Source organism: Helicoverpa armigera, chromosome 23 (genome assembly GCF_030705265.1).
Source record: "Helicoverpa armigera isolate CAAS_96S chromosome 23, ASM3070526v1, whole genome shotgun sequence".
Lineage (NCBI taxonomy): Eukaryota > Metazoa > Arthropoda > Insecta > Lepidoptera > Noctuidae > Helicoverpa > Helicoverpa armigera.
Window position 1 is genome coordinate 10,138,999 of NC_087142.1, and position 26,488 is coordinate 10,165,486.

The 26,488-nt window shown below is 36.7% G+C and overlaps 1 protein-coding gene across 2 annotated transcripts in view; it reads right to left on the bottom strand.

The window, feature by feature from the left end:
* LOC110378674 (homeobox protein Nkx-6.2) overlaps positions 1-21,423 on the bottom strand; it is a 41,572-nt gene extending 20,149 nt beyond the window's left edge. The window contains exons 1-2 of one of the 2 annotated variants that reach the window (XM_021338038.3): positions 21,016-21,423; positions 7,470-7,663 (exon numbers count right to left, since the gene is read on the bottom strand). In XM_021338038.3, the coding sequence (XP_021193713.1) occupies positions 7,470-7,663; positions 21,016-21,316 (495 nt within the window). In that variant the 5' untranslated portion in view covers positions 21,317-21,423. Of the gene's footprint in view, positions 1-7,469; positions 7,676-21,015 lie in introns of both variants that reach the window. The other variant, XM_021338037.3, reaches the window with a different exon arrangement.
* Between the last annotated feature and the right edge of the window lie 5,065 nt (positions 21,424-26,488).

Consider the following 26,488-nt stretch of genomic DNA (forward strand, 5'->3'; position numbering starts at 1 on the left):
ACATGAAATATTCTATAGTACCTAATCGTTTATTTTTATATGACTTAGTTTTCTAAACAAGCTTGTGTTATGTCAGTAAGAATCATCTATTCCGAACATAATAGGAGAAAACCATTGAAGATATAAATCTCACTGCTATATTCGCCTTTTTAATACAACCATTATCTATATTTATATCTACAAAACATAATAATTTGTAAATGGCACCAATATTTAAGAAGAATGCGTATAATGTTTTATTTCTCCGAAGCCGCTAATCATTGCGGCTCAGCTGTGCACAGACTAACGTAATTGATTCCATCACAAGCAAGCTGTTGGTACACTGCTTTTTGTCCAGCTGTGGGCTTTACGGAGCTCACGGGTTTTATACTCTGTGCCTTTTGCTCACGGGTTTTATAATCTTGGAGAAAGTGGGCTATTGATTTGTTGGTTATTCTAAAAGCGCAAAAGTTATCAAAGATAGGTCTTACGAGTTGATATCCTTACTACTTCCCGCACCTGGGTGCCTCTATATAAGAAGTAACCTATTCTATGCTCAGACACAAGAGTATCTAAGATCTGAGTAACCACACATAGTCAGACAGCTTACTCTCATTGTTTACTGGGCCCAATCACTACTTCAAGTCAGGTGTCAAAATTTGGGATATATCTACATACATTTTAAAGTGTCATATTTCAAGATTTTCGCTGAACAGCCAGAATTGACGAGACCCCTACTTTTCACTCAATTTTATATTTCTTTCCGCCATCCGCAATATTTCCCTCTCACCTCCCGAACCTCGCTAATTCAACCCGCTAATCACGTGAGCACAGGTGCGTGATCCCCATCAGTCTAGCCCTCAGCACTCACGAGGCCTCGCGAGCCCTCACCGGCCTCGTGATGGACCAAAATACAGGTATTACTCCTGATGACACGGTTTGTGACGTCAGAGATATGTCATGCGCTTTCAACGCTTTTTTTGTGAACAAGGGTTTATTTTTATGTCCACACATTTTATTAAGCAGTGGGTTAATTCGGTTTTACAAAAAATTATCTGGATTAATTTTGAAAGATCCTTACAGGGTTGGGAAGGCATAGACTTGATTTGTAAATATTGAAGTGATCTATTACCTAATAAACGAAAAGCTTTAAATAGTAGGTACCTACACACATTGATGAGATTTTTTTGTTTTAAAATATGTTTTACTCGCAATGCGTTATTTAGTTGCTGGTTCTTCAAACATACACAATAATTGGTGAAACAAAGCAAATTAAACAATAACTATTGAAGCACCCACTCTATCCTCACGGTAAGTACACATGAAGCCCTGGCAGCCATCAACATAATTTATAGTCAGTAAATAAGGCGCTAGACGAGTGCGGAACCCTAAAAACTCGTCGTTAGCGCGCCAATCAATTGGGGTTCCGCACACGTGGCCCCTTGTAACGACCTCATTGACAAGTATATAAGTCCACTATGTGTTTGTGGTATTATTTTATTGATCCTCTGTGGTTTCTGTTAACCTGGTATTTGATTTAATTAAAGAAAAGATAAGCTTACTCCAGAAGTCAATGGGACTTCCGAACTTCAAGTTTTTGTGTGAAAAAACGATGAAGAATAAATTTGTATTAGAAATATAATTAAGGCTCATATAAAACACATTTAAATCAATCTATGTCTGAAAGTTGTTCAATCAACAACAACTAAATGGAAACGCAATCAGGCACTGCACTAAAAATATCTCGCTCGCGGATTATATTCCAAAACGCAGATGTCACTCGGAATCGATTCACTGGTGCTCGCATTCGACTAATGAGCGGCGATTATCGTCCGCTCCCGCCTGTCATCGAATCAATCGATTGATCACTTCACTAACCTCCCGCCCCGCAAACAATATTCAACTCTAATCCCGTCAATATAAAGTTGAGTTTTGATTTGTGTTGTGTTGTGTATACAGGCCGAATGGAATCATGGATGTCTGTCGGATAGATTTAGCTGGGAATTTAGGCAGATATACGTCATCGGTGTCGCGTTTAAACAAATCGATTGGAAACAAAACATGGCTGACAGTTGTTTCGACAAATAACACTGGGATTGGGAGCGACAGTTGTTTTTCGATTGGCACAATATTTGAATTGGATACTAGTTAACTTTGGACACGAGTCACCGGAAATGATATATTGGAAATGCTAAAGTTATTTTGCCGAGTTTGTGTTCCAACTATGATTGTAACTGAAGTATGATTCATGTTCCTAACTACATATATTGAGAAACCCAAAATACACTCTGAAGGTATAAAAGCCATTTTACGAATCAGTTCAGTTGTAGGTAGATAAATCTTTATTCAATTAGTCAAAATCAGTGACTATTTGCCTCATCAATTGAAATGTGCTCGAAACACATTTACCTAATGCAAACATTGAATATGTATAGTTAATAATGACGTGTATTATAATGCAGTTTCTAATGACGCGGCCTGTCGGTCTGTCTGTTTCCAATAGTTAATTGCTGTTGTTAATGAGGCTCGACCGATATACTTCATCAGCCTCTTTAAATGGATCATTGGATGTTGAAGAAACAAGAAAACAAAGGTTTAAAATGCAGAATTTCCATAATAAAATTCTGACTTAACTTTAAAGAGCAAAATAAATTATAAATAGTTTTCCACACTTTGTGCCCGAATCTAGTAAATTAGCAGCATGACACAAAATACGCAATAATCTGTAGGTATATTAAGATTAAAGTTGAAGAGCTTGTTTGCTCGAAAGCGCTCATCTCAGGAACTAATGGAGCGATTTGATAAATTCTTTCAGTGTTTAATAGCCTAACTTATCGTGGAAAGCTCTAGGCTTTTTATCCTTGTGCACGGAGTAGTACCATCGCTAATAAATGACACACACTTTGGTCACCAACCTACACTTGTATGTCGTCCTATCTTGCCCACATATGGTAATGCACATCGTAAACCGAGCCATAACACTATGTAATAATATGTTGTATCTGATTGAGTTGTTGCACCGCGCGACAGTAATAGCTGTTGATAGTGGCATTACATACTGCAGTGCATCTCATGTAGGTGCATTGTTTACTGAATAACATGATATAATACTACAGTTTGAGAAATGTACCTTGTAAATATCAACTATAAGTCAGTTATATCCTTAGTCCTTTGCTACTAGTTCTTATGGGATAATTTCTAAACATATTACCTTGAATTCAGTAACTTCATTGTCAACTAACAAGGTTCCACTTACTACTTCAAACTTCATGGCAAATCCTATTTGAGAATTAATCTTAGTTCGATCAAATAGAAACATTAAAATCTCTCATTTAAATTGTTATTGTTAGAATAATCTGCAAAATAAAGCTCACCCCAAAAGCTAAATCAAGCGTAAATAAACTAAAAGCAGTTCGGAGCACATTAGCCGGCTCATCTAGTTAATGACTTGCATGCAAATGTGCATCACAATCATTTAGCGCGAGTATCGCTCAACAATGCACGAGTCACCCATTTTAATTCATACTCAATCACTTTACAATAAGCAAAAACTTGATTCTAAACTAAAGAGGGTGTAAGGGTCGTTTTATCAAAACACATTAAAATTAAATTATAGTGTCATCTATCAAAATAATTTAATATGCTGCCGCGGTCCCCTCGCAGCTCATCTGCATCGCTTTAAACTGCATTCTATCTCATCTGTGACGTCATTACGAGATCATCACAAACTACATTGTTTTTATTATGTGTGGGTTTGTGTACGTCTTTCGTTTGTGTCTTTTGTTGTCGCATAATTGTAAGAAAGGAATCCGCAGCGAAGAAGTTTTTAGTTCACATTTAGCAGTCGTTTATAACTTCATTTGGTACGATTAAATACCTGTTACTGAGATGCCAGTAAAATAATCATTTACAAGCCACATTAAAATTATTATGACTGCCACAAAATAATTATTAATTTGAATCTGAAATTATTAACTGCATCGTATAAAATTCGCGAAACTCCACAATAACCATACAACCGAACGTTTGCAAAACAAAAAATACGATCGAGATAACGCGCAATAAAATGATCTAAGCGCATGTATCGCGGTGGGAACCATCCATCGCTGGGTCACAACTAATTCAGCGATGTTTTACAGCCACAATAAAAGGAATGATAGCGACACACAGTGATTTGCATTTTGAACGCGACACGAGTTATTGCCTAAAGGGCGACTTATTACGACCGTTGTATATCATAGTTGTAAAATTCAACGAACGCTCCACCGAGGTGCGGATTATAAGATTATATTTTATTATTTTTATTATTGGTGCTGTATAGTTTCAGACGAATAAAAAGAGCGTCCGATGCAGTCCAACTTGAGTTATGGGAAGCGCGGATCAATCAATTTTAATGTGGCTCGTTTATATGGCTTCGGAATTCTATGGAAGTGAATCATTTATAGATCGCCACAGTTGAGTCAAGATACTAAAATAATGATAGCGAGTTTGGCGGTGAATAGATACCAGTGTGATTCAGCGGTGATCTTAGTTCATAGCATGTTTTATTGCAAACTAGTTAAATCCCGCAGTTTGAACCGCTCATGACAGTTAAAAATATTATTGTTCTTATGAACTTCCATGAAAATCTTCACCAGCAACTCACTTTCACTTCGCAAATTAAAAGAGAAATAAATAAAAAGCCAATCTCAATAAAGGCATCAATTAAACGACATGAAATCTACGAAAGTATGAAATATAGTTATTGAATAAACAGCCGTCGAGAATTAATTGCATTACGTATTCGAGTTGCATCGGGCTGCATCGCACATGTGTAAACACACTACCCTCTCTGTTAATCTTCCCTAAGGATTAATTTTATCGAATGCCAAATGAGCTATGACACCCATGTAGGGGAATTGAAAGACCCTACCAACTTATCTATACACTTCACTCTACTCCTAACACAAGGGGATAAAATTGAGAATCGCTTGTCGAGTCCGAAGTTAAGGTGGTAGATTATCCCTTCACACATTGGCTTTTGAGTCCAATTTGTGAATGCGTATTGTGTGATACGTATTTAGTATTGTAAAGGATTGTTGGTCTTTGTGTATTGACGCCATTAGTTCGCTTATGGAGCTTAAGAGATTCACTATTAGGGTGGTTAACTTTCACCTAGTTTTTGTGTCAATATCGGAACTTTTATTTTGATTATTACCCAGATGTTACTTTTACTACTTAAGCACTGATTTTTGAAAAAGTTTTGTATAATCTCTTCCATTTTCAGTTGTGTGTACTGGTGTACATTGACCGACATTTTGCTCTAAAAGTACAAAAATATTAATATTAAAAGTTCATATCCTTATAACGACAGATGTATGCTCAATTTCCATCCGTCACAGAGTATCGCGACAGTCGTATGATTATTGCGCACATCGCAACTGTGACAGGCGAGGCAACAGTTTCCGCGCGATGTGCCGCCATTAATCTCATCGTGTGCGCTTCATTTCACTCCGCTCTCTTGCCGAATGCAACCATAGGCCCGCTGCACACTAAGACAGTGTTTTGTAGCCAATAAAATGTAAGAAATACGTCTGCGTAATTGCATATTTGGCAACAAAAGGACTTTCTTTCGAAAATTAAATTGTTAACTATCGTGGACTGTTATGTAATTACCTGCTATATTATTCTGAGTATATTATATAGTTACCTACCTCTAAAAGCAGTGTTTTATAAAATAACCTATCAACAAGTTTCAAGTGAAATATTGTTCATGTTTTTGTAAGCAATTTTAAGGATCGCTTCAATAGTTCTTTTCTAGATGAGGTACCACTTCACACGATTACAAGAACCTAAGCAACAGTAACATCTGCAGCAACTTTGAAGTCGCGCTGCGTCGCGTCGCGTGGTATGCGCTTGTCCTACGGGTCCCCTAATGGCGCGCATCACTTAGTATAATATGATTGTTCCCCCTGTTGTCTGCTGGGGCTGTTCCGATGTACGCAGTGGGCTCGATGGTGCATCGTGATCATTCGTAGAGGATGATATTGATCTTAGACTTTTAACAGTTGAGTAGCTCTTATGATTAGGTATAGCGTGTTATTTCATGTATTGCATTGACAACTGTTTCTTTCCAGATCCTTTATTTTGTTATAGAAAAGCTTAAGAAAGTAGACGTAGGACAAATATCTACCTACTACTTTAATACAGTGTCGTCGTAAAATTAATAAGCAATGTATATATTCCAATATCACTTTTAGAACTAATAAACCGAAGAGTTTAGACAGAAAATCTAAACATAATATCAGAATTCCAACTCAAAACCCGCGAGGTAACGTCTCCATAATGTAAAACAACAAAAGCCGAGCATTCAATAAAGTTTCACTTGGAATCGCACCCGTGACCGCATGCGGCGGGTGGGCGCCGCAGTTGTCGCCCCTCGCAGGGGCCCGGGCCCCGCGACGCACCCCAATTAGTTCCATATAACTGCGCCTTTTTACGCCTGTTTTATGTGTTTGGATTAATTGAAAGATCCTTTTGCATGATGTGTTTAGTTCCCGTACAGTAGGCGCGTAAGATGGGAGTTTATATCTCGTAAAATGTGTTTGATCATGATCCGCTCGTTATCATTGCATTTTACGACTTTTATCAGATAATTTTTATGACGTGTATGGTAATTCGAACTGTTGTTATGTTAAATTGTAAATTAGAAATTCATTTTTAAATTAGTATGAGTATTAATATTTTCTTATTTCTATGAGCACACTATGTACTTTTGAATAAAATCGCCTAAATGTAATTACATTTTTAGTGATTCACAGGTAGCAATATTATTTCAGATCAAGTAGCACAAATAACCTACCAAATTATCTTCCTCATACCTGCGTCAGTCAAATCTCTTTAATCAGAACTGCGCCAGTGATTGGTAAAACTGTGAATCACGATATTAAATAGCGTCGCATGTTACAATAAAACAAAGTCTTTCGTCCACATGTCGTAGTTTAATCCCGGCAATAGAGCCGTTTGATTGTGCCGCCGGCTAAGTGATTGACTTTTCAATCTGTGTAATCGGATTACAGAGTGCCGCGTATTGGTGCGCTTACCCTACTCGTCGCGCGGTAATTGTGTTAAGTTCGATGCTCATTTATTTTGTTTCAATGTTCAATGTCGTTGCTACTTGTAGCGCGATAGATTTCACACTGCTAATGATAATATAACTTTTGTGTTCGTGTCTAGAAGGTCAAATTCCCACACATCATAAAGTACCTATAGGAAAATTCACTTTTCTGCGAGATTGAAATGTTACTAGGTATTATTAATACATTAAACTCTTATGCTGCTTTCATTAATTTAATTATACTGATAGTGGTAATTCAGAGTTTAATTTCTGGGTAGGTACTAAATACTCAATTCATTGTTCATTTTGTATGGTGAAGAAAGTAATGCAGCTGTAAACTATTTATCAGGCAAACGCCTTATCAAGTTAGAAACAAACAATATTTAACACGAACCTTAACTTGTGACTCCGTCATGCCGAGCGCGTACGCGAGCTTGGCTCTCTCGGGGCCGGCCAGGTACTTGGTCTGCTCGAAGGTCTTCTCCAGCGCGAAGATCTGCTGGCCACTGAAGGTGGGTCGCGTATGCTTCTTCTTGCCGTCCTTGTCCATGCCGCCCTGGGAGCAGGCGCTGAGCGCGCCGTTGCTCACTGCAACAAAATCTGTAGTTGAAGAAAGAAATAGGATAAGATTTGTTCTTGGTACTACATGTTAGTTTAAAAAATTGTGGAGGGAATATTGGCTTATGTTATATTGAGGTTAATTTATGTACCTAATCAAGAGATGTGAGTTTATTGTATTGTTTTACAAGACATAATATGCTTTCTCTGTTTGGATGATTGGATAGATTGATGATCGATAGCTCGCTTTGTCCGAGCTTTAATATACATAACGTGCTTTCTATACATGAAATAATGCAGCTTAATTTCTTCTAATGAAAGTAAAAACAGGTACGTCGAGTAGGTATTCACTTTGCTGCTATTCATAGCGTGTAAAGAAAAAATTACAGTATTTTGCAAGTCACACGCCGATGTCTACAATTTAAAATCCAAAAGTATCTCTATGATTCAGATCAGATTACAAAAAGCACTAAACGATCTCTGAAACTATCTAGAATTTAGCACACAATTCAGTTAATATTTCCCACATGCTAACTATAGCTATTAATTAGCAAAACAATGCTATAATGAGTCATGAATTAATGACGTTTCACGCGCGCATAGCATGAGAGTGTAGGTACATTGTTAGAGAATCATTAACAAGCGCTATTGATATGATCATTGTAATATGAGAGTGCATGTTTCAAATGGATATTTTACAGCATTGAAGTTAATGTAGCTATGTGCTAGCTAGTGTTACGGGAATGATTTTTACATATATGCCTAATTAGAACAAGTCCTGTCCGAAATGGAAGTCTATTTTATGATTTCAACTGAGTTTTTCAAAACCACACCAGACGCTGTACAATTAAACAATCTAACTAAACCTGTAACCAAAAATACTAAACAAAAAAATCTAAAAAACACAAAAAAAGAGCAACCTTAACAAAAATCAATCTACCTATTCGAAGGGCTGGCGGTCCCTTGACATCGTGTCGACGTTTTTATCATTATTTTCATTTCATTTTTCCACTCGTCTCCCTCCCCCCGCGCGTGGCTCCCCCCCTCGCCCTCTGTCCCGCGGGTCCCGGGGGGCGGGACGACAGGCGTCTCTTCATCAAAACAATTTTATTCGCGATGATACTCTGCCAGTGTGCAGAAAGATGAAGTAGTCTCACTTTGAACGAGTGTGTTTGCTACGACGCTACGGTGCTACGGCTACGGTATTTGCTACGAGTTTAATGACGTTTTATTTGACAAAATAATGATATTTTCTTACTAAGTTTACATTGTTTACAAATTTTTCACTATTTGATTTAATCTCAGATCAGTTAGTGGTAAAAAAGAAATGTTTCTGATCTTTCTGGATACCAAAGTTACACGGTATTTGGAAATACATTCTCCTAGTTGATAGCTTTTCATAAATAAGTAACCATTTTAGTCTCAGTAACTTCCTTACGTCAAAACATCGACTTTTCATATCATATTTGAAAATAAATAATGTACTAAAGACAAATATAATAAAGACTACTTTCAAAAAGTGGCCTTTTTTAACAGCCCTTGAACTTTTGTATGTATTTGTATGATGTGTGTGGTGTGTGTCGGGAGGTTATGCTTTATGTGCCGTTTATATTGATGTACTGTTATGTACCGCTTAGTTTTTGAACGCCAGCCTAATGGAATTAAATCGACTCTGCTGACAGATTCAATTTATTGACAAATTCTATTCATGAAACCTATATTGAATACGAATTTTAGGTATTCTAATTTTGGTACTACATACATATATAGAGGTACAGTAAACAATATATTGTTTTATCGTTATGTATTGTTTTGAATGAAATCTGTTATCACACATTTTATAAAAATATGTGTCTTTGAGAATTCATTACATGCCTACAAATACAACCTACTATAACTAGACGAATGACACAATTTATTCAAACACATTTTACTTAATCTACATTAATTTAAGCAATTCTGAAATTTAAACCCAAAAATATCCAAAGGTTTTGTATGAACATTATTTTTTTGAAACAGAGAGTCACCTACGACATAACTCATCTGAACCACAAGACATATTGTAATAACATATAAATATGTATTTGTTCAGTTTGTTCGTATTTATTGTAGTTCTGTACAAACGTGACCTATCACCGCTTATTATGTGCATCTCGTGAATTATTTACAATATTATTTGGGCTACAAACGAACCTCTACAGGAGGATAAATAATGCTTTATGTAGGTAACATGGGGAATTTCATGCGGCTTCTGAAGAAACTATATTTCATACATATTATTCTAAATATCTCAGGAACAACATCTCTTTCTTGCATACTAATGAACATTTTTCATGATAATGTTATTTCATGGTAATGAATAACATTCTGCTTTATAATTGCACTTGCTACATAAGCCTAAATGGTGGTGTCAATACGAAAAGTATCATTTAACTCAATCACTAAATAAATGGATCAATGATAATAAAACAGACAAATGTACAATCATAATAGAATCCAATAGCCCAGTAAATAAGTAGGTACGTACAGAAAGAAAAGCTCGTTAAAAGCGCTGTGTCCAAACATTACTACAATAATACGGACAGCGCTGCCCGCCAGAACAATGGACAGCCGACAAATAACACATCACACCCATAGCTGACCGAAAACTTACCCAAACAAACCAAAATCAACCCTACCACCCACGACATACAGACTAAAGTAACTTAACTCTAAATTGTTTCACTCTACAAACAAATATGAACTTTATTGCAAGTGATTAAGGTGTATATTGGGGTGTTAAGTGTGTATCATTTTGTGAGTACAGCCTTCATTGAATTGGGTGTTTGGTGTAGAAGCGCGTGTATTTGTAGTTAATTGATTCGCTTATGTTAACGTTACAGCATGTTGAGGCTTTCCCCTGTTCATTATACTTATATAGTTATAGTAAATACGAGGTAAATGACAATTACGTTGTTTATAAATTCAGGATAATTTCACGGAATTACAACATCTACTTTTTGACCATAACGAATGAAAAACTGTACTGATGAGTGATGACCTTTAAATCAAACATTTTAAACCTCGCGAAGCCATCTTTTGCATGTAGATAAATCGATTCAAGTTCCCAAGAGACATTATGTTGATTTCAATATACGTATTAAACTTCTTTACCCAAATAAGTGCATGCTGTTAAAACTGAAACTAATTCCTAAAACATTCGTCCACGGAACTCGGAACAAAGTGCAGCAAAGTTGCTTTCCCGCCAATATCGGCCGCCATGTTGCCATGCCACCATGCTACCATGCTTCTATGCAACCATGCAGCCGCGGTAGCATGCATTATGCAGCCCCACTTTGTTAATATTGTGCGCTCGCCGAGCTTTTTGAATAACTTGCGACGAATTTCAAATATGCTCCAGATATATTTTTGATATTGCAATGTTTGGGTTTTGTTGATATTTGATTTTGAGTCTTTGCTAAGTATATTATTGCACATACTTTAGTTTTCGTTTACAGTTTTGTCAAGTTGCAGATATGTTAAATATGATTTATTTTTATACCTGAAGAAAATCCATATCGTATACAGAACTTTACAACCTACTTCATTCATAAACCTACTTTTTTACAAATGGTTAAAAACTCAAATATTTTTGCAAAAATAAGACATATAAAACCCCAACCACATAAAAACATGATGAAATCCCCGTGAAATCCCGCACTCGTCCCATCACTACTGGGATTTACATACAAAGTGCTTGAACATCTTCTTCACGAGCCGTGAAGCGATGTGAAACAATTATATCAAATACACAATTACCTACAAATCCGACCGGCGGGGAGAGGGGGGCGGGGACCACGGTACGGGGGATGTTACCCCTTCACCCACAGACAGGGCTGTGCGAAGGCTTTTAAAGTAGGTACATCTTTCGCGATGTTTTGATGGTGTAAACATTTGTACCTATTTTTTACATGTGACTTGAAAATATTGTGTGGTAGAATAACTTCAAAGCGTGACTTTGTGACTTCTTTTGAAAATAGACATAATGCTAACTACGGTGATTCAACTGATATCTAAAAACTTCAATACAAAAAACATTTCAATGCCAAAATATAACATTCTTCTCACTTACATCAACGAATCCCCCTAAACACAAAACAATATGGAACTTTTTGCTGACATTACAACCTCTATTGATATGGGAATTAAAACAATACAAAAACCCGGCCCACACGCTGCCCATGTCGGTATCCCTTCAGCCCTCGCGGGGGCGTCTCAATTGGGCCCCTAACGAGGAGCCCGGGGCCCTGTTAACGTGCCCGGATCACCAGCCTTCTTTAGGGCAAGCTTTTGTGGTGCCCCGTGGTTACATGTAGGCAGTGTGCATGTGTGTGTGTGATCGTTAGGTACTTTGTTAAAGTGTGACGTTTTAGTTTAAGTGAATGGGGTGTTTTCTATTCAGGGTTTGGCAAGTGGGTGCGCTGTAACTTATGTTCCCTTTATCTAAATATAGCATATAAAAATAAGGATCAGAACATAACTTCGAAAACTAATAAAATATTAAAACTGTTTTTTACATTTCCAACCACCGTTTCAAACCATCCCTGTCCAGTCTATCTGAGTAATCTCTTTATATTTCTTAAAACGTACTATGTTAAGAAAACAATTTCCACTTCCTACAATATTCTCTTAATATATTAGCAACATACAAACAAGAACACGACACGTAACAACCGCCACGCGCCTTAAACACACAAAATTAATTCCAACAACAGACAAACACACAAAATCTGTGCTGTATCATCTAAACACACCCTGTAGCTACGGGGGAGATACAGGGTGTTCTCTAAAGGTTTTAATTATAACGTTGTCGGGGACTTTCTCGAGGGTAGTTTGAACTTAATGTTTGTCACAGTTACCGTCGCTCAGTTGTCCCTGTTTATAAGTTAACCGCAGGCTTTGATTGCGCCGCTTCAGGCGGAGGCTTTACAACTCTTCAGAGAGTAGCGGCGCGACTTCAAACGAACTAACTTCAAAATGGTGGCTGTTTATTTGCGCTTTGTTTTGAGGTAATCATAAATTTTACTTTAGAAGTTCATGATGCTTATCAAGTTTAAAGTAATAAGAATACAAATATTTTAGTAGGAAACGGGAAATATTATTGTGGCGTTTAATACACTAGATCACCATTTAAAATCATTGACATACTGAAAGAACTCCTACCTGCCGAAATATTCGACACAATACCGAAGTAACATATAAAACCCTACCATAATACAACATTCCCTATAACCCAAGAATCCTACCGTTCAAACCATGTAAAAACATAAAGGGCCTTACTACAAAAACTTTAAACCCTGTTTTACACTTGTCTAATAAAATTTTGGCTGCAAAATGAACCATATGTCAACGTCATAATTTGACATTTTTTTAGACAAGGCATAAACTGACGTTTAAAAGTTTTTGTGGTAAGACGGAAAAAGTCAAAAGACTTTCATTTGCCGTACAATGATAATAAAATCGTAGCGGCGTCATCACTTCCTTATTCGTGTATCTGGCATTCATGGCACGGCTCATAAGGCGGGCTACAGTCGCGCGACACGCGACGCGACAGACGATGCGACCAATATAGCGATGTGTCGCGATGTGCTAACATGCAGCACACCTGTGTCATAGATAACGTTAGGCGGGGTGTGTATGAGTGAGTCATTCGGTGATTTGAGTTGTTTTGAGATAGTGAATTTGGGGTATTGATAGTTGAAATAATGTGGTAAAAGTTTTTTAGTTTCGACCTAAATGAAAGTCCGAATGGTTTTTAATTTTTACAAGCAGCAGAAATTGGAGCAAATAGTGAGACTCATAGTAAAAATCTTTAATAAAGTTCAAAATATTTGGTAAATAATAATAGCTTCCAACGTTCTGTTTTTACTTTTAAACGTCTTAGCAATTTAAGTATCTAATTGGATAACATATTTTCCATCTTATTTCTTTTTTATGCAACGAAGAATAATTTCATTTTATTTACAATAACAATATAATTAACTTCAACAACAAACAATCCCAACCAAATAAAATGTCGACAACCAATAAACATGTGGTGAGCGTGTACCCGGCCTTATCGCTACGTCGTAGCGACATTTGTTCGTAGCGTATCTCGTAGCGGCGCATCAAAGCTTCGTAGCACATTATTACAATGCTACGGGTTGTTCCTAAATGTTCGGTATCGCGCCCGAGTTGATTGTATTATCTCGAACAAGTTCCTATCGTGTACAATATTGCTTTCAAATATGTTGCGTTTTTTACTGCGATGAAAATTGATAATATGGCATACTTTACAAACTTTAATAAAAATAAGATTATTACTTTATCGTAAAGATAATGAAAATATTTTAATGTTCAAAAACGTAAAATGAGTGCTTCATTTCTTACAAATTCCTCGTTTAAAACGTCCTCAAAAGCAAACTACTATAATTCTCAAAACTATGTGTTTACAAGGATCGTTATCCGCTCATAAGCGCAGTTTTTGCGTCACACCCGCCATCCTCTCTGATATCAGTTTGATAACTGTCCGGTTTTTGTCCGGCCCCGTCCGGCGCCGTCCGGTCCGGACAACTTGCGGGCTGCGACCATCTCATATAACGATATGGGTGTATTAAGAGCCGTTTTATCTTCGTGTACATATGGCCTTATTTTTATTTCTCGGCTGTGTATTGCTGGGTTTAAGAACATGTGTTGAGGAAGTATTTAACTACATATATAGACATGAAGTTTTTTTGATTACATAGCTTGTTATGAATTAGGTATATAGCCATGTAAAGCTAATCACGGCAATGTTTCTCTGAACACTTCTTCTACACTACACACTGTTGGTATTTTAGCCCTTAAATTATTTGGGACTTGGATGATTGCCAATTGACTGAGTAAAGTTTAAAATTGTAGCATTATTGTAATTTTATTTCAGGTAAACATTTACAAACAAATATAAGTAAATATCCTTTGTACTCATAAATAGACAGATGTGCAAACCATGTACATTTCAGTAAAATATCTATGAGCGATCGGCAGAAAAATCTATGGTCTAGAAAACTGAAACCAACGACGTTTTAATTCAGACACAGTAAACAAAACCTTTGTCTGACTGCAAAACTTCATACTTCTCCATATGTGGTGGACATTATTATTAAAAAATCAATTCAAAACTGCTAAAAATCCATAAAACAATAGCCTCCACATGAAATGTACGCCGTCCATTATACACCACTATTGTAGAACAACAGAACACATCGACAGAGCTATAATAACCGTCACCTCATCGCGAAAAACAAAGATGGAGACCGCCCCCCCCACTCCTCGCCCCACCACGCCCCGCAGCCAGGGCTGACAGGACAAAATATTATGACTGTTATTTGTGATGTAATGAGGTATTTAAAAGTAATATTATAGCGCTTGGAGAGTTTGATTTTGAATTTAAGTCTGAAGATAATAATGTTCTTTGTGTAGTGGTTTTTGGTCACGCTTTCTCTGTGCTTTGGGTCATCAGCTCAGAAGAATGCTTAATAAAAATAAACAGTTCACGATGATAATTATTTGATTTGGGTTTGCAGTGTCAACTTCTTCTTCCTCCGAGCCTTTTTCCCAATCTGTGTTGGAGTGTCAACTATGAAGAAAAAATTTGAAGTTAATTGCGCTAATTAGATGGTGGGGTATGTGCTTCTAGGTGTGTTATTGGTCTATCAATTTTATTATATTTCCATATTATGGAAAAGATAATACAAATAGAATCCAAGCCCAAAAATTGCTACTCTTTCGTGCAATTAAAATGTCGCTAAAATTTACTTTTTGAAGCAAGTCGAGCTCTTATCATATAATATAAAACAATTTCAAAACCTTTTCAAATATGAATGCCAGCCCTGCTACTAGGGTTGTACGCGAAAATGTGCGGTGAGCGGGCGGCGCGGCCGGAATTATGTTATTTCTTAATTTAATTTCATTAGGCCGGGCGTGCGGGGCAAGGGGGGCGGACTGCGGGGCGCGTCGTGCCGGGGGGGGCTGAGATTGTGCCGCTGAGTACGATTTGTAATAGCCCCGTGTGCTATGCTGACCACTTGCTGGGAAAACATACACTAATTATTTGACTGTTCATTGTAATTGTTTATTTATAGGATGCATTGCAAAATAGTTTGGAATGCATTGCTGAATTGCTTGACATGGACGTAAGACTTTGCAAGTCAGTAGTAGAAGGTACTAGGTAATAAATGTAGTTGTGTTATAAACGACAAGATAACGTTTTTTTTTGTAATGGTATGATTTTCATTATTTTAGTAAATGCAAGAGACCATGCAGAATGCGACTTTACAACCGCCTGATTCTTTCATTATAGAAACATAGTATCTATAATTTACTAAATGTAGAGTTATAATGGTAACTTCATCTCGTGGTTCAGCTATGCTGAATGAAATGAAAGGCATCCGGTTAACTTTGTAACATATAGTTTCAGGTGTTATCTACCGACAGACTAACTTTCAGTTCGGAATATGCACCAGCACATAAAACCGTCAAAACAAAACCTAATAAAACGAACCAATTTGCGGTCATCTGGCGACCAGCGCCGGCAACCCATTCGGCAACCTAGCGAGCAGTCGCCAGCTCTCCAATTACCATACTTCACCGACCAACTAACAAAAACATACTTTTTGCCAAAAAACACTTCATTTAACTGTCCCACTATCGAATAACTGGACACAATTGAATGTTGCATCACGAAACGTGAATTTTAATTCCGGGCGACATATGCTGGGGCCCGCGCGGGGCCCGGGCCCCTGGGGGGCGGCCCGGGGTGGGTGTGGGGACACACTGTAATTAAAAAAATGTGTGGCACTTCATTCGTGCGCGCCAGTGTGACCGCAGCCTAACGCGCGCACGCCCTAACTAATTAATAATTTCCCGAATGTTTTTGGGATTTTAATAATAATCTCTTAATGTTTTGTGTAGTGCCTATGTTTATGTACGTAATGGCCGAACTGCTTTAATTTAAAATACTTTACTGTTTGTTTTAATGCTTTTAACTTATCATTTTAGGTCACAGATTTAATTAAAGTCTAATACAAAGCTCTATCGCTCTGTGCTGAGTTTTGTCAATATTTTCTGTGTTATCTATTAAAATCAAAGGATATTTTTTTTTTGTCTATTAGGTATCTAGTTAGGTTATGAGTTTGTACTATATGTTACGCTGGTATGTTATATGAAATTTTTATTTGCTGCTAAGCCTCTAATGGTTTCACAAATATTACTTTGGTCTGTCCTTCGCATTAAAAATGTCTTTCTCCCCTGGTATTAAAGTCATGCTTAACCTGAAGAGGTTGAAAAAGTAATATTCAGCCTGTAAATAATCGTTAAACAATTCTAATAAGGTTAACGTTATCGAAAATCCTATATAGATTAGCCATCGCAGACAGTAGCAATAAGTACAGTCGCCCCCAAAAATTCCATTCATTTTTAATAACATGTTATTTGACACATCTAATATCACAACTAGATAAACATTTTGACGTACAATTTAATTATATTGTACATTTATGATTGCACTTTATACGTTGTCAATATAGGCCTGTAACGATAGGAGGTAATAGCGCTGTCACACGTCACACACTTGACGGTACACATTATTACCTGATCACTTATCAACTGATATCAGCATTAATATGTTATCGCGTGTCATTTAATAAGCTCTCCGCCGTGACTATCTAACTCGATATGTTTCCTTTTTATTAAAATCTGTAGCGATCCGTGACGCAGCGACATCAAATGATATTATATTTTGTGTGTTTTTAATAAAACTGATACCATGAGATAGGGAAGGTTTGTGAGTTTATCAATAATAATATAATTGATTGAGGTTATAGTCGAGAACATATTTGTCATGTGTCGCAAATGTAATCAGCGTGTCAAATTCTAGTGATAACTTTTGGGTGTGACTGTACTTTTCCGTGACAATATAATTTAATGTAACCAATATACTTCATAATGATGAATTGGTTAAATAATAAGTTTCTTTATTAATATTTCACGCCTGTTGCAATACAATGACTACAAGGAAAATATACCTACTTTTTGGCACACATTAATGCCGAAAATGCAAAAAAACTCTGCCACATTGAAGTCATAACAAAAAGAACCTTTCAATATCCTTCATGATGATTACCACTAGGTATAATATGATTTTACAACAACATTAATTTCACAATAGAACATATCGACGCGGTTATCTCGAGTGCCGAGATTATGTTGGTATCACATCGTTTCGCGCTCGGCATTATATCGATTGTAGGCATCGCGCCGCGAATCAACCGCGTACGACTTATAATTAATGAAACAGCCTGTTTTCGTGTAACAACACTTGTACCCGTCGTTAAGGAGGCGTGAGGCGAATCGAGACAACTTGCCGATGTTCACGAGACATTCTATTGGTTTATTTGAGTGAACTTTGCTATTCATTGTAACAGATTTTTTTATGTTGAACTGTGTTTTTACATGGAGAATAGTTTCGTGTAATTGTCTTGTATGATGAGACCAATCTTTTCGTTTTAACTATAAGACAATATGTAAGTTTTCACCCAAGAAAATCGCTACACCAAGAATTTAAAACATCAAAATTAACAACATCTAAAATGTTTACTCAATAGAGTTACTTATTATAATGTTTCTGTAAAATTAATGAAAATCGGTATCTTGTCGACAGTTCATCACAACCAAGAATAAAACCACACTTTTAAAGTAAAATAAGTTGACATAATTACCTAATATTTTAGTTATAAGTCGCATAAGTCAGCGAATGAATGGCAGCCACGCCCCGTTGTGCCATAACTCATAAACTGCTGTGTTCATTGCTACAGAGACCCATAACAACGACATAATGTTTGACAAATGGACATATTTCGCAAATTAATATTCATAGTTATTTCTCAAAGCTTATCTATTGGTTATTTTGTTAATAATCTGAAACTTAAGTCGGCAGCTGATTGAAATATTTGTCAACAGCCTACCACAATCTGAGTTAGGAAGGAAAAATAAATTAATAGGTATCACAAATTGAAATTAATCCATGTTTCATTTTTCTATTGGTAAATCATTCATGTTTTTGGAAAAAAAATGTGTAGATTAATGGGCTTAATTTGTGCCATTTATTTGGAAACAATTGTATTTTAAGTTTTTTATCCTAGCCGAACTAAATTGAGATGCGTTTTGGAAATATGTTACTTAGCTCACTTCATGATTGATAATCTTTATATTGATAAATAGTTTTCATACATTTTTATGCAAGTGTCCATATGAGGTTGTATTAAATTAGTCTATAAGAAATTAAATAAAACCTCAAAAAACGCTATATAGCGAACTAAACTACAAAAAGATTGAAACTTTGAAATAATAGGTAATCAAATATAAAGAAAGATATAATCAAATTATATACTGTATAATATTCAATATAAGTATATAAATGACAGCAAATGTCTACATCTGTAAGTATTAGGCACAAATTGGTCATCGCAATACATTGCACGGCGCGCGGCGCGCGGTGGCCGAATTTATTAATTCTCAGAACAAATGACTTGTCTGAATATTTATCAGTTTTCAATCGATAAATGTCAACTTTTATGCCAAATTTATTTTTAAGCTATTATTGAAAATTTGAATATTAAGATGTTATAAGCTCTACTTTTGTGTGATTATTATAATCGATTTGTTTTCGGCACACAAGCGCCGACTTCAAATATCTAAAGAATAGTCGCACATTATGTTTTATTTTACTTTTTAGTAAAATAGATTTCATAAATTTTATACAGGAAGATTACTTAAGTAATCATCAAAAACCTTTGCTGTATTCTGACATTTCCAGTTTTAATGTGTAAATGTAAATACTTAGCACCAGAATGTGAGTGTTAATACTGACCAGAAATGTTAATTTAAACCACTCCATAATGTACACAAAAAAGAGTATTTTTTCAATAACAAAATATGCTGTACCTAATGGAAATAATAGACCAGACTATTGCCACTTAAATTACTGTCACGATAATGTGATATTTTTTTTTAATAAGAGATTGCGATTTCTCTTAATAATACACAAAAAGACGCCATAAACATAAACCAGATTGACTTTTCAAATACTTTTACACTTTATACCTATATGTACCTGTTCAATTGTTTATAAAACCAAATCTTTCAAACACATTTTCCCACCAAGAAAACAACCTCACACCAGACCCAAGATCTTGTAGATTTCCCAGTAAATTACAGAGCACATTCCGGCATGTCGGGTACGTGTTCCAAGCCTTAATGCCTGCGGAGTGGCCACTAACGGGCTCCGGCCCGACGGGACTGCGCCGACGGGAGCCCGTGCCGTGACGACCGCCCGCATGTTGCGGGCAGTTACACGATGTTAAGATTTCAGGCTTGGTTACGTTAAGGAGTCCCTATAGTGGTTTATGACTTCAAATTATTTTGGATAATGTTTTGTGATTTACTCAGTATTTTGTTTTAAAGCCTCTAGTGTCTTAGAGTTATGGAGGTTATTGTTAACTTGATAATGATATATTCTACTTCAATGCCCTGTTCCGAAGATGTAATAACTAATTATATAAAAAGCGATATGTCTACCTGTAATGACATGATGACATTCTTTTTTTATATAATTCACTGTTCAATTAAATTTTTCGGATCATCAGTATCACTCTGTTTATAAATACACAGTTATTAGATCATTAATTAATAGCAAATTACATTAAAAACGAGAAATTCACATTTTATTGCCATTTCAAATGATAACGCACCGCGACGCGTTGATGTCTTTTATACGACATCTCATTTCTCGAGATATTTACATACAGATTAGATAAAAACTGTTTAATGAGGCATCAAACTTTATTGGTCATTAAACCTTTTGATATTCAAATGATTTCGCAAAGACTTTAATAACTTCAATCATCCCTTCAATCATCCATCCAGTAACCCGGTACGTATGTAGACACTTAACAATAATTTTATGGCAGTTATGAGAAAGAAATCCGTATGAACAAAGATTACACCTGTAGCGTTATTTGTTTCAACAACAAAACCTTAAAAGTACTATTAGCAATTAATACACCCAATTTAAAGTTTTCCATCTTCGTCCTTAATGAATTTTTAGATCCCTTGACATTATAAAGATAGAAACTGGAAACCTATAAACCCCAAAAACTTCAAACTCTTAAAAAACAATAGCGAACTATATATCCTATTTCAAACAATTACATACATAGTTTTGGAGCTATTTCACGTGGCTGAAAATCAGAACTGCTCTACAAGTCAGTTAGAACGTCATTTTGGGGTCCTATAAAATGGTGTTTGCAAAATGTGTGTGTACTCACTGGACTGCAGGCGCTCCCGCCAGGCCATGGGGTTGGAGACGAGCCCCTGGAAGCCGGGCCAGTAGAGCGGCTTGTGCTGCAGGTAGTGCGCCATGCCGGCCGCCGCCGCCGCCAGCGACAGCCGCGGCGCCAGCAGCCCCGCGCCCACGCCGCCGCCCACCGCCGGCCGCGACAGGATGTGGTCGATGCCGTGCGGGTTCGGCGCCGGCGGCGGAGCCTCCGCCAGCGAGCTCAGCGCCGCCAGCGGAGCCCCGAACCCTCCCTCCAGCCCGCGCGGCGGAGACCCTCGCAGCTCCGACATGTTCGCTAGTTCACTTGCTGCACCGACGCGTCACTCGCTCATCGCACGCTGCGATACGTGTGCGCCCGACCGCGACCCGACACCAAATGAAAAGCTCTCGCCGACGACTGCCACCGACACAAAGAAAAAAACCTCAATAGAGAACGCCGCCCAGTCAATCTAAACCTTATATCGCGGACGCCGCCCCTAAACCGAGCTGTCGCCCCAAACCTACGTGCGTCCCGCTCGCTCCGCTATACGCGCGAGCGGGACGGAGCACGTGTGGTGTTAACACGAGAGCGTAGATTTAACGAATCGCTATTTAATGGCGCTTCTTGTCTCTTTATAATTAAGTCGGGTGCAGTTTTTGCCGCCCCCCTCCCTCCCGCGCCGCGCTCGCCCCGCACCCCGCGCCCGCTAAAAACTATTGTGCCACGAATAATAAGCTGGAATGGCAGAGTTTACGCGTTCGGATAATAGCGGAAGGATCTCCGGTTATTTATGTGACAAATATAACATTAATTGAGCGGCACTCGATCTGTTGAGAAATAAAACACCCATACAGTCATACAGGGACATCTGCTGAGGGTGCCCCGCGATGTTTGAACTGCAACTTGATTAATTGCTTGTCGTCTCAGATATTATGCACTTCATATAGTTATTTGAATGGAGCTAAGGAAAATACTATAAGATTTTTTTGCCATTTTAAGACTTGTTGCAAAATAATAGGGAGTCGCAGTCTATTATACTAAATTCATAAAGATATAGTCATACAATATCAGCAAGAATTACTTACTTCACAGATTAAATGGCTCTTTGCATGAATATACTTTATACCTAGGCATATATTAATGAGACGATAGTTGTGCATTAAAGTTTAATAATGAAAATTATTCGCCGTTACAAAAGCTAACCGCACATTTAACACAAGTTAAGTACTCTTAAAACGTTATATTTTTTAGAATCAATCTTTACAAATTCAAAATTAATTTCCACAACAATTGCAAAAATGGGTTACAAAAAAATATTAACAATAACGTTTAAAAAATAACTGATCGTATCAGTCACAATTACATATCACAATCAAAAACTCATCACAAAGCCACACTTTAACTTTTATCATTTTATTTTGAAATCCCCCAATAGTACCGTCCCCCGATTGTAAGGTCCCCCAATAAAGATGGCGGAACTGTAAACGGTTTTTAAACTATTAATAAAACGGAATCGCTTGCGCATCCTGTCTGACCGACGCAGGCGCAGGATGTGGATTTGTTTTTTATTTTTTTGGAATCGTGGCTGTGTATATGACACAGGTTTTTATTAAAGTACTTACCTACCAAATATAATAATTGAATTTAAAAATTAGGATTTTATTTTTTTATTTTCATAGGTCTTGCCCTGTAATTTACAGACTTAATTATAATTTTATTTCGCTGCTTAATTAAGCTTACCTAATTGAGCATTGTGACTTTTCCTTTTCTTATCTCATATGTTTTATCACCTGTCTTTATAATCATGTATTTTCTTATTAAGCATAATGACTTCGATACGCAGAGTTTCAATATTTTCATTTTTCTTGCATTCATACCTGATTGTGACAAAAAAAAGCTTCCCTCTACCCAAAACATACCAGTACAACCAAAACTTAATCGCCTCGATCACAACACAACCCAGTAATAAAACAGCAACTTATCAAGCGGGTATCACAACACGAGATAAATATCTGGAAGTGGCCACACAATGCCCGGCTCGGCCACTCGTCCACTCGGCCGCTCGGAGCCGGTTCCTCTCGGTCACAATGACGAGTCGCCGGTATTGTCTGCACCGGATGTCGGTACACGGATTGGGAATAGGTCTTACTGTGAGCGAGTAATAAACGCTATAAGCGGTTCATCAGATGTAGAAATTCAATAGGTAGATGTGATCTTGTGTCTACGGTTAATTAAATTCTAATTTCTGTGTTAAGTTATTTTGCGGTGGTTTATCCTCAGTATCAAAGTATCCTCAGTAACTGAGAACAGCCTAATAAAGAAATTGCCAAAGACAACAAAAAAACTGCTTCTTCTTTATAATTTTAATAATAATTCTATCATGTTCTCAATAGTCTGAATCGTTTAATGAAATATCTATTTCATTTGCCTCAAGCCACTCCGCTCTCCGCCCCGCTACTCGCTGTCAGTGGTACCTCGCCCCGCCGCGGCCGGTTTCCTTCTCACCGCATCAATTAGCCGACACCTTTGCTTTGTCGGCCTTTTATCATCTGCCTGTTATACTCCTCATATTATACTTTCACAACGAGCCAATTTAAACCTTATAGTCTTATTAACAGAGTTGAGAATACCCTGTGAGGGCTGGGATAAGGGTATTTATAGACGTAAATTATAAATTGGTCCGATATTTATTATAGAAATATTTGTGGAACCGTTACTAATGTTCAATTAAGATTAAGGTTAATTTTGATGTGGTCAATTGGTGAATATATTTCAGTAATTAGATGTTATGTTAATGAGTGGGAAGTTGGTTGTATAAACACTTTTGTTCAGTAATGTGTTATTTCCTCACAGCTTGGTGAATGGAGCTTTATATTCACGAAAATTAAGTACTGTTACAGTGATGGAAATGTGTTGTTTTGCAAGTTGGTAGTTTTTTTTATTCACTGGAGTCTACGTGTCTAAATACATAGATTTATTTCAATATAATCAGAACGAACTAAAACCCAATTTAGAAAATCATAAACAGTTTTTTTTTTGTAGTATAATTTATGTACTTACGACAAAAATATCTACAGAGCTAAGTATTTACAAAAAAAATAAAATTACAAAAGATTTACTTATTACACCAAAACTTTTTACTTCATAAAAGTATTGCAGTCAATGAGGCTGCAAATGCATTTTTCTGTTAGGAAAATTACGTGTTCAGATAAACTCAGTTCTTTTTTGCCGAAAAAAACCTGTTGCAGTCTATGATTTAGTCAGCCATGTTATATTATACTAGTAATAACAAGCAGGTACTTAATATATGATTTATTGCAATTTTAATAGGCGGAGATTGATGTCATAACTGTTGACAGGTAACTACATAGTTTAATTTATAGCTCTATCGAATGATTAATATTGTAATAAAATAATCAGGTCTTCAGTTTCACTGTTTATCTCAATTTCTCATTATACATTGTTAGATTTTTAACCAGCTGTTAGGTTTTCAGTCAAAAATAAGCAGCTGAAAATATGTGTTTAACTGTAAACTACGAAAAATTTATTTATTAATATTCAAAGTTGCTTAATTAGAAGTTCCATAATGCATACACTAAGCAATCAGTAGACGATTGAAACAATAGTTGGAATTCGATCACAAACAATAAGGAAGGCAAGCCAAACAATGAGTGTATCTATAAAACAAAAGCATTTAATAAAAGTTTATCTCCCGAGAGCACTAACACAAACACACTTACATACAATTTGGCAACATTTAAACGTGAACTGCGGACTCCACCATATTTGCCAACTTTAAAATCATAATAAAAAAATCATACTTCAGTATGAAGGATCGACTACGGTAATCTACGAATTGGAGGGAGACAGCCACAGCACAGACCGAGAGAAGAAATCATCCCTGTCTCCTGATTGGTCGATTGCAGAGCTAAGCCCCGCCCCGCGTTGTGGAGTACCCCACGTGTTTTTGTTGCGCTCAGACGATGTTTGGCTGCGATCGAGAGCGGACGTGACGATGCTCCGTAAAACTTTCAGGAGTTTACGTCCATATAAAGTATTTTATGCACAGGTGTAGTTTATCGTATATTTGGGAAAACTGTTTTGCTATGTTGTTTAGAACAAAGACCTACTTCTGTATGCAGTGTACTAACACTGTTTGTTTTATTTTCATTTATTGTAATTGTTACGTAGTTTTAAATATTGCCAATTACGCAAGAAATCACCAAATGACTGAAAACATCTTCTTATCAATCTTTTTCCCAAAGTCATGTCAATTTAGCTTCTCACTGTCACCTTGACTCGTACTGTAACAGTAAAAATAATTTTATGTAAGCACAACATTGACAACTGACATTTCTATAAAACACCTCTTCACTGATTCATAATAAAATTTCTTTAAAAGTTAGCAATCAAACATACTTACTTGCTTCTTTAATACAGTCACAAACACGAAAACACACATCTCACCACATCACCTGATGTAGTTTTTTTACCAATACGAGTAGTTATTGGCAAGTAATACGCCACACATGTTGCCTCGGACCGCAGCCCCCTGTGCACCCTGCACCCTGCACCCTGCACCCTCGGGAGATCTGCTTATCTAGCCCTTGTTTAGGAGTAAGCAGTTTTTTATCATAAGTTCTACGCGGTTTTCTTAATCTGATGCACAGATTGATTGGGACTGTGGTCAAAATCTGGACACAACTGTTTCAAGTTTTAGCTTTGAAATATCGAATCAGTGATCTTCAGCTTGCAACAATATTAATAACCACTATTAATAAGCAACATCTTGTATGTATGAGTTTTGCTAGGACATAAACTTTGGTTAGGCTATTTTTATTTTACCAGTTGCCCTTTAGTCAAGTAAATTGCCTTCATACGTTCGTTTGAGCAACTTTTCATTCTACTTAGTTAAATTAATTTTTTCTCAACACTTTTTTACACATACATACTCACTTATTAGATAAGCGATGCTCCATTCCATAAACTACTTGATATTTAACAATAACTTCCGCACAACTGACTCCCTCAATACCATTTAATATTTAATCTCACAGAACGAAACAGAATCAATCGGAGCCAAACTAAACAAACTAAATTTAAATCGTCCGAACCCTGGGGTTCCGTAATACCATTAGTTAGGGTTCCGCACCCTCGCTGGATATATCTATTGTCGTCAAATGCAATTATAACGCACCATTTACTCATAGTTTTGTAAACAGATTAATGAAATGGATAATTCAATTATGTTTCAATGATATTCAATTATTTGAAGCCGTTTTCGTGTTGTTAATATGTTGGAATTTAATTTTGTTTAGATTAATATTGCTTTTAGGCTGATATGAGTGGGTGATATGAGTTTTCATAATTAAAAGCGTTTTTTGCATGAGGCGGTTGTATCTGCTAGATAATATGCAAGGAAGTAGAAAACGAAACTTTGTTATTCATTCATGCAAAATGATTAATGACAATGCAGTTGTTC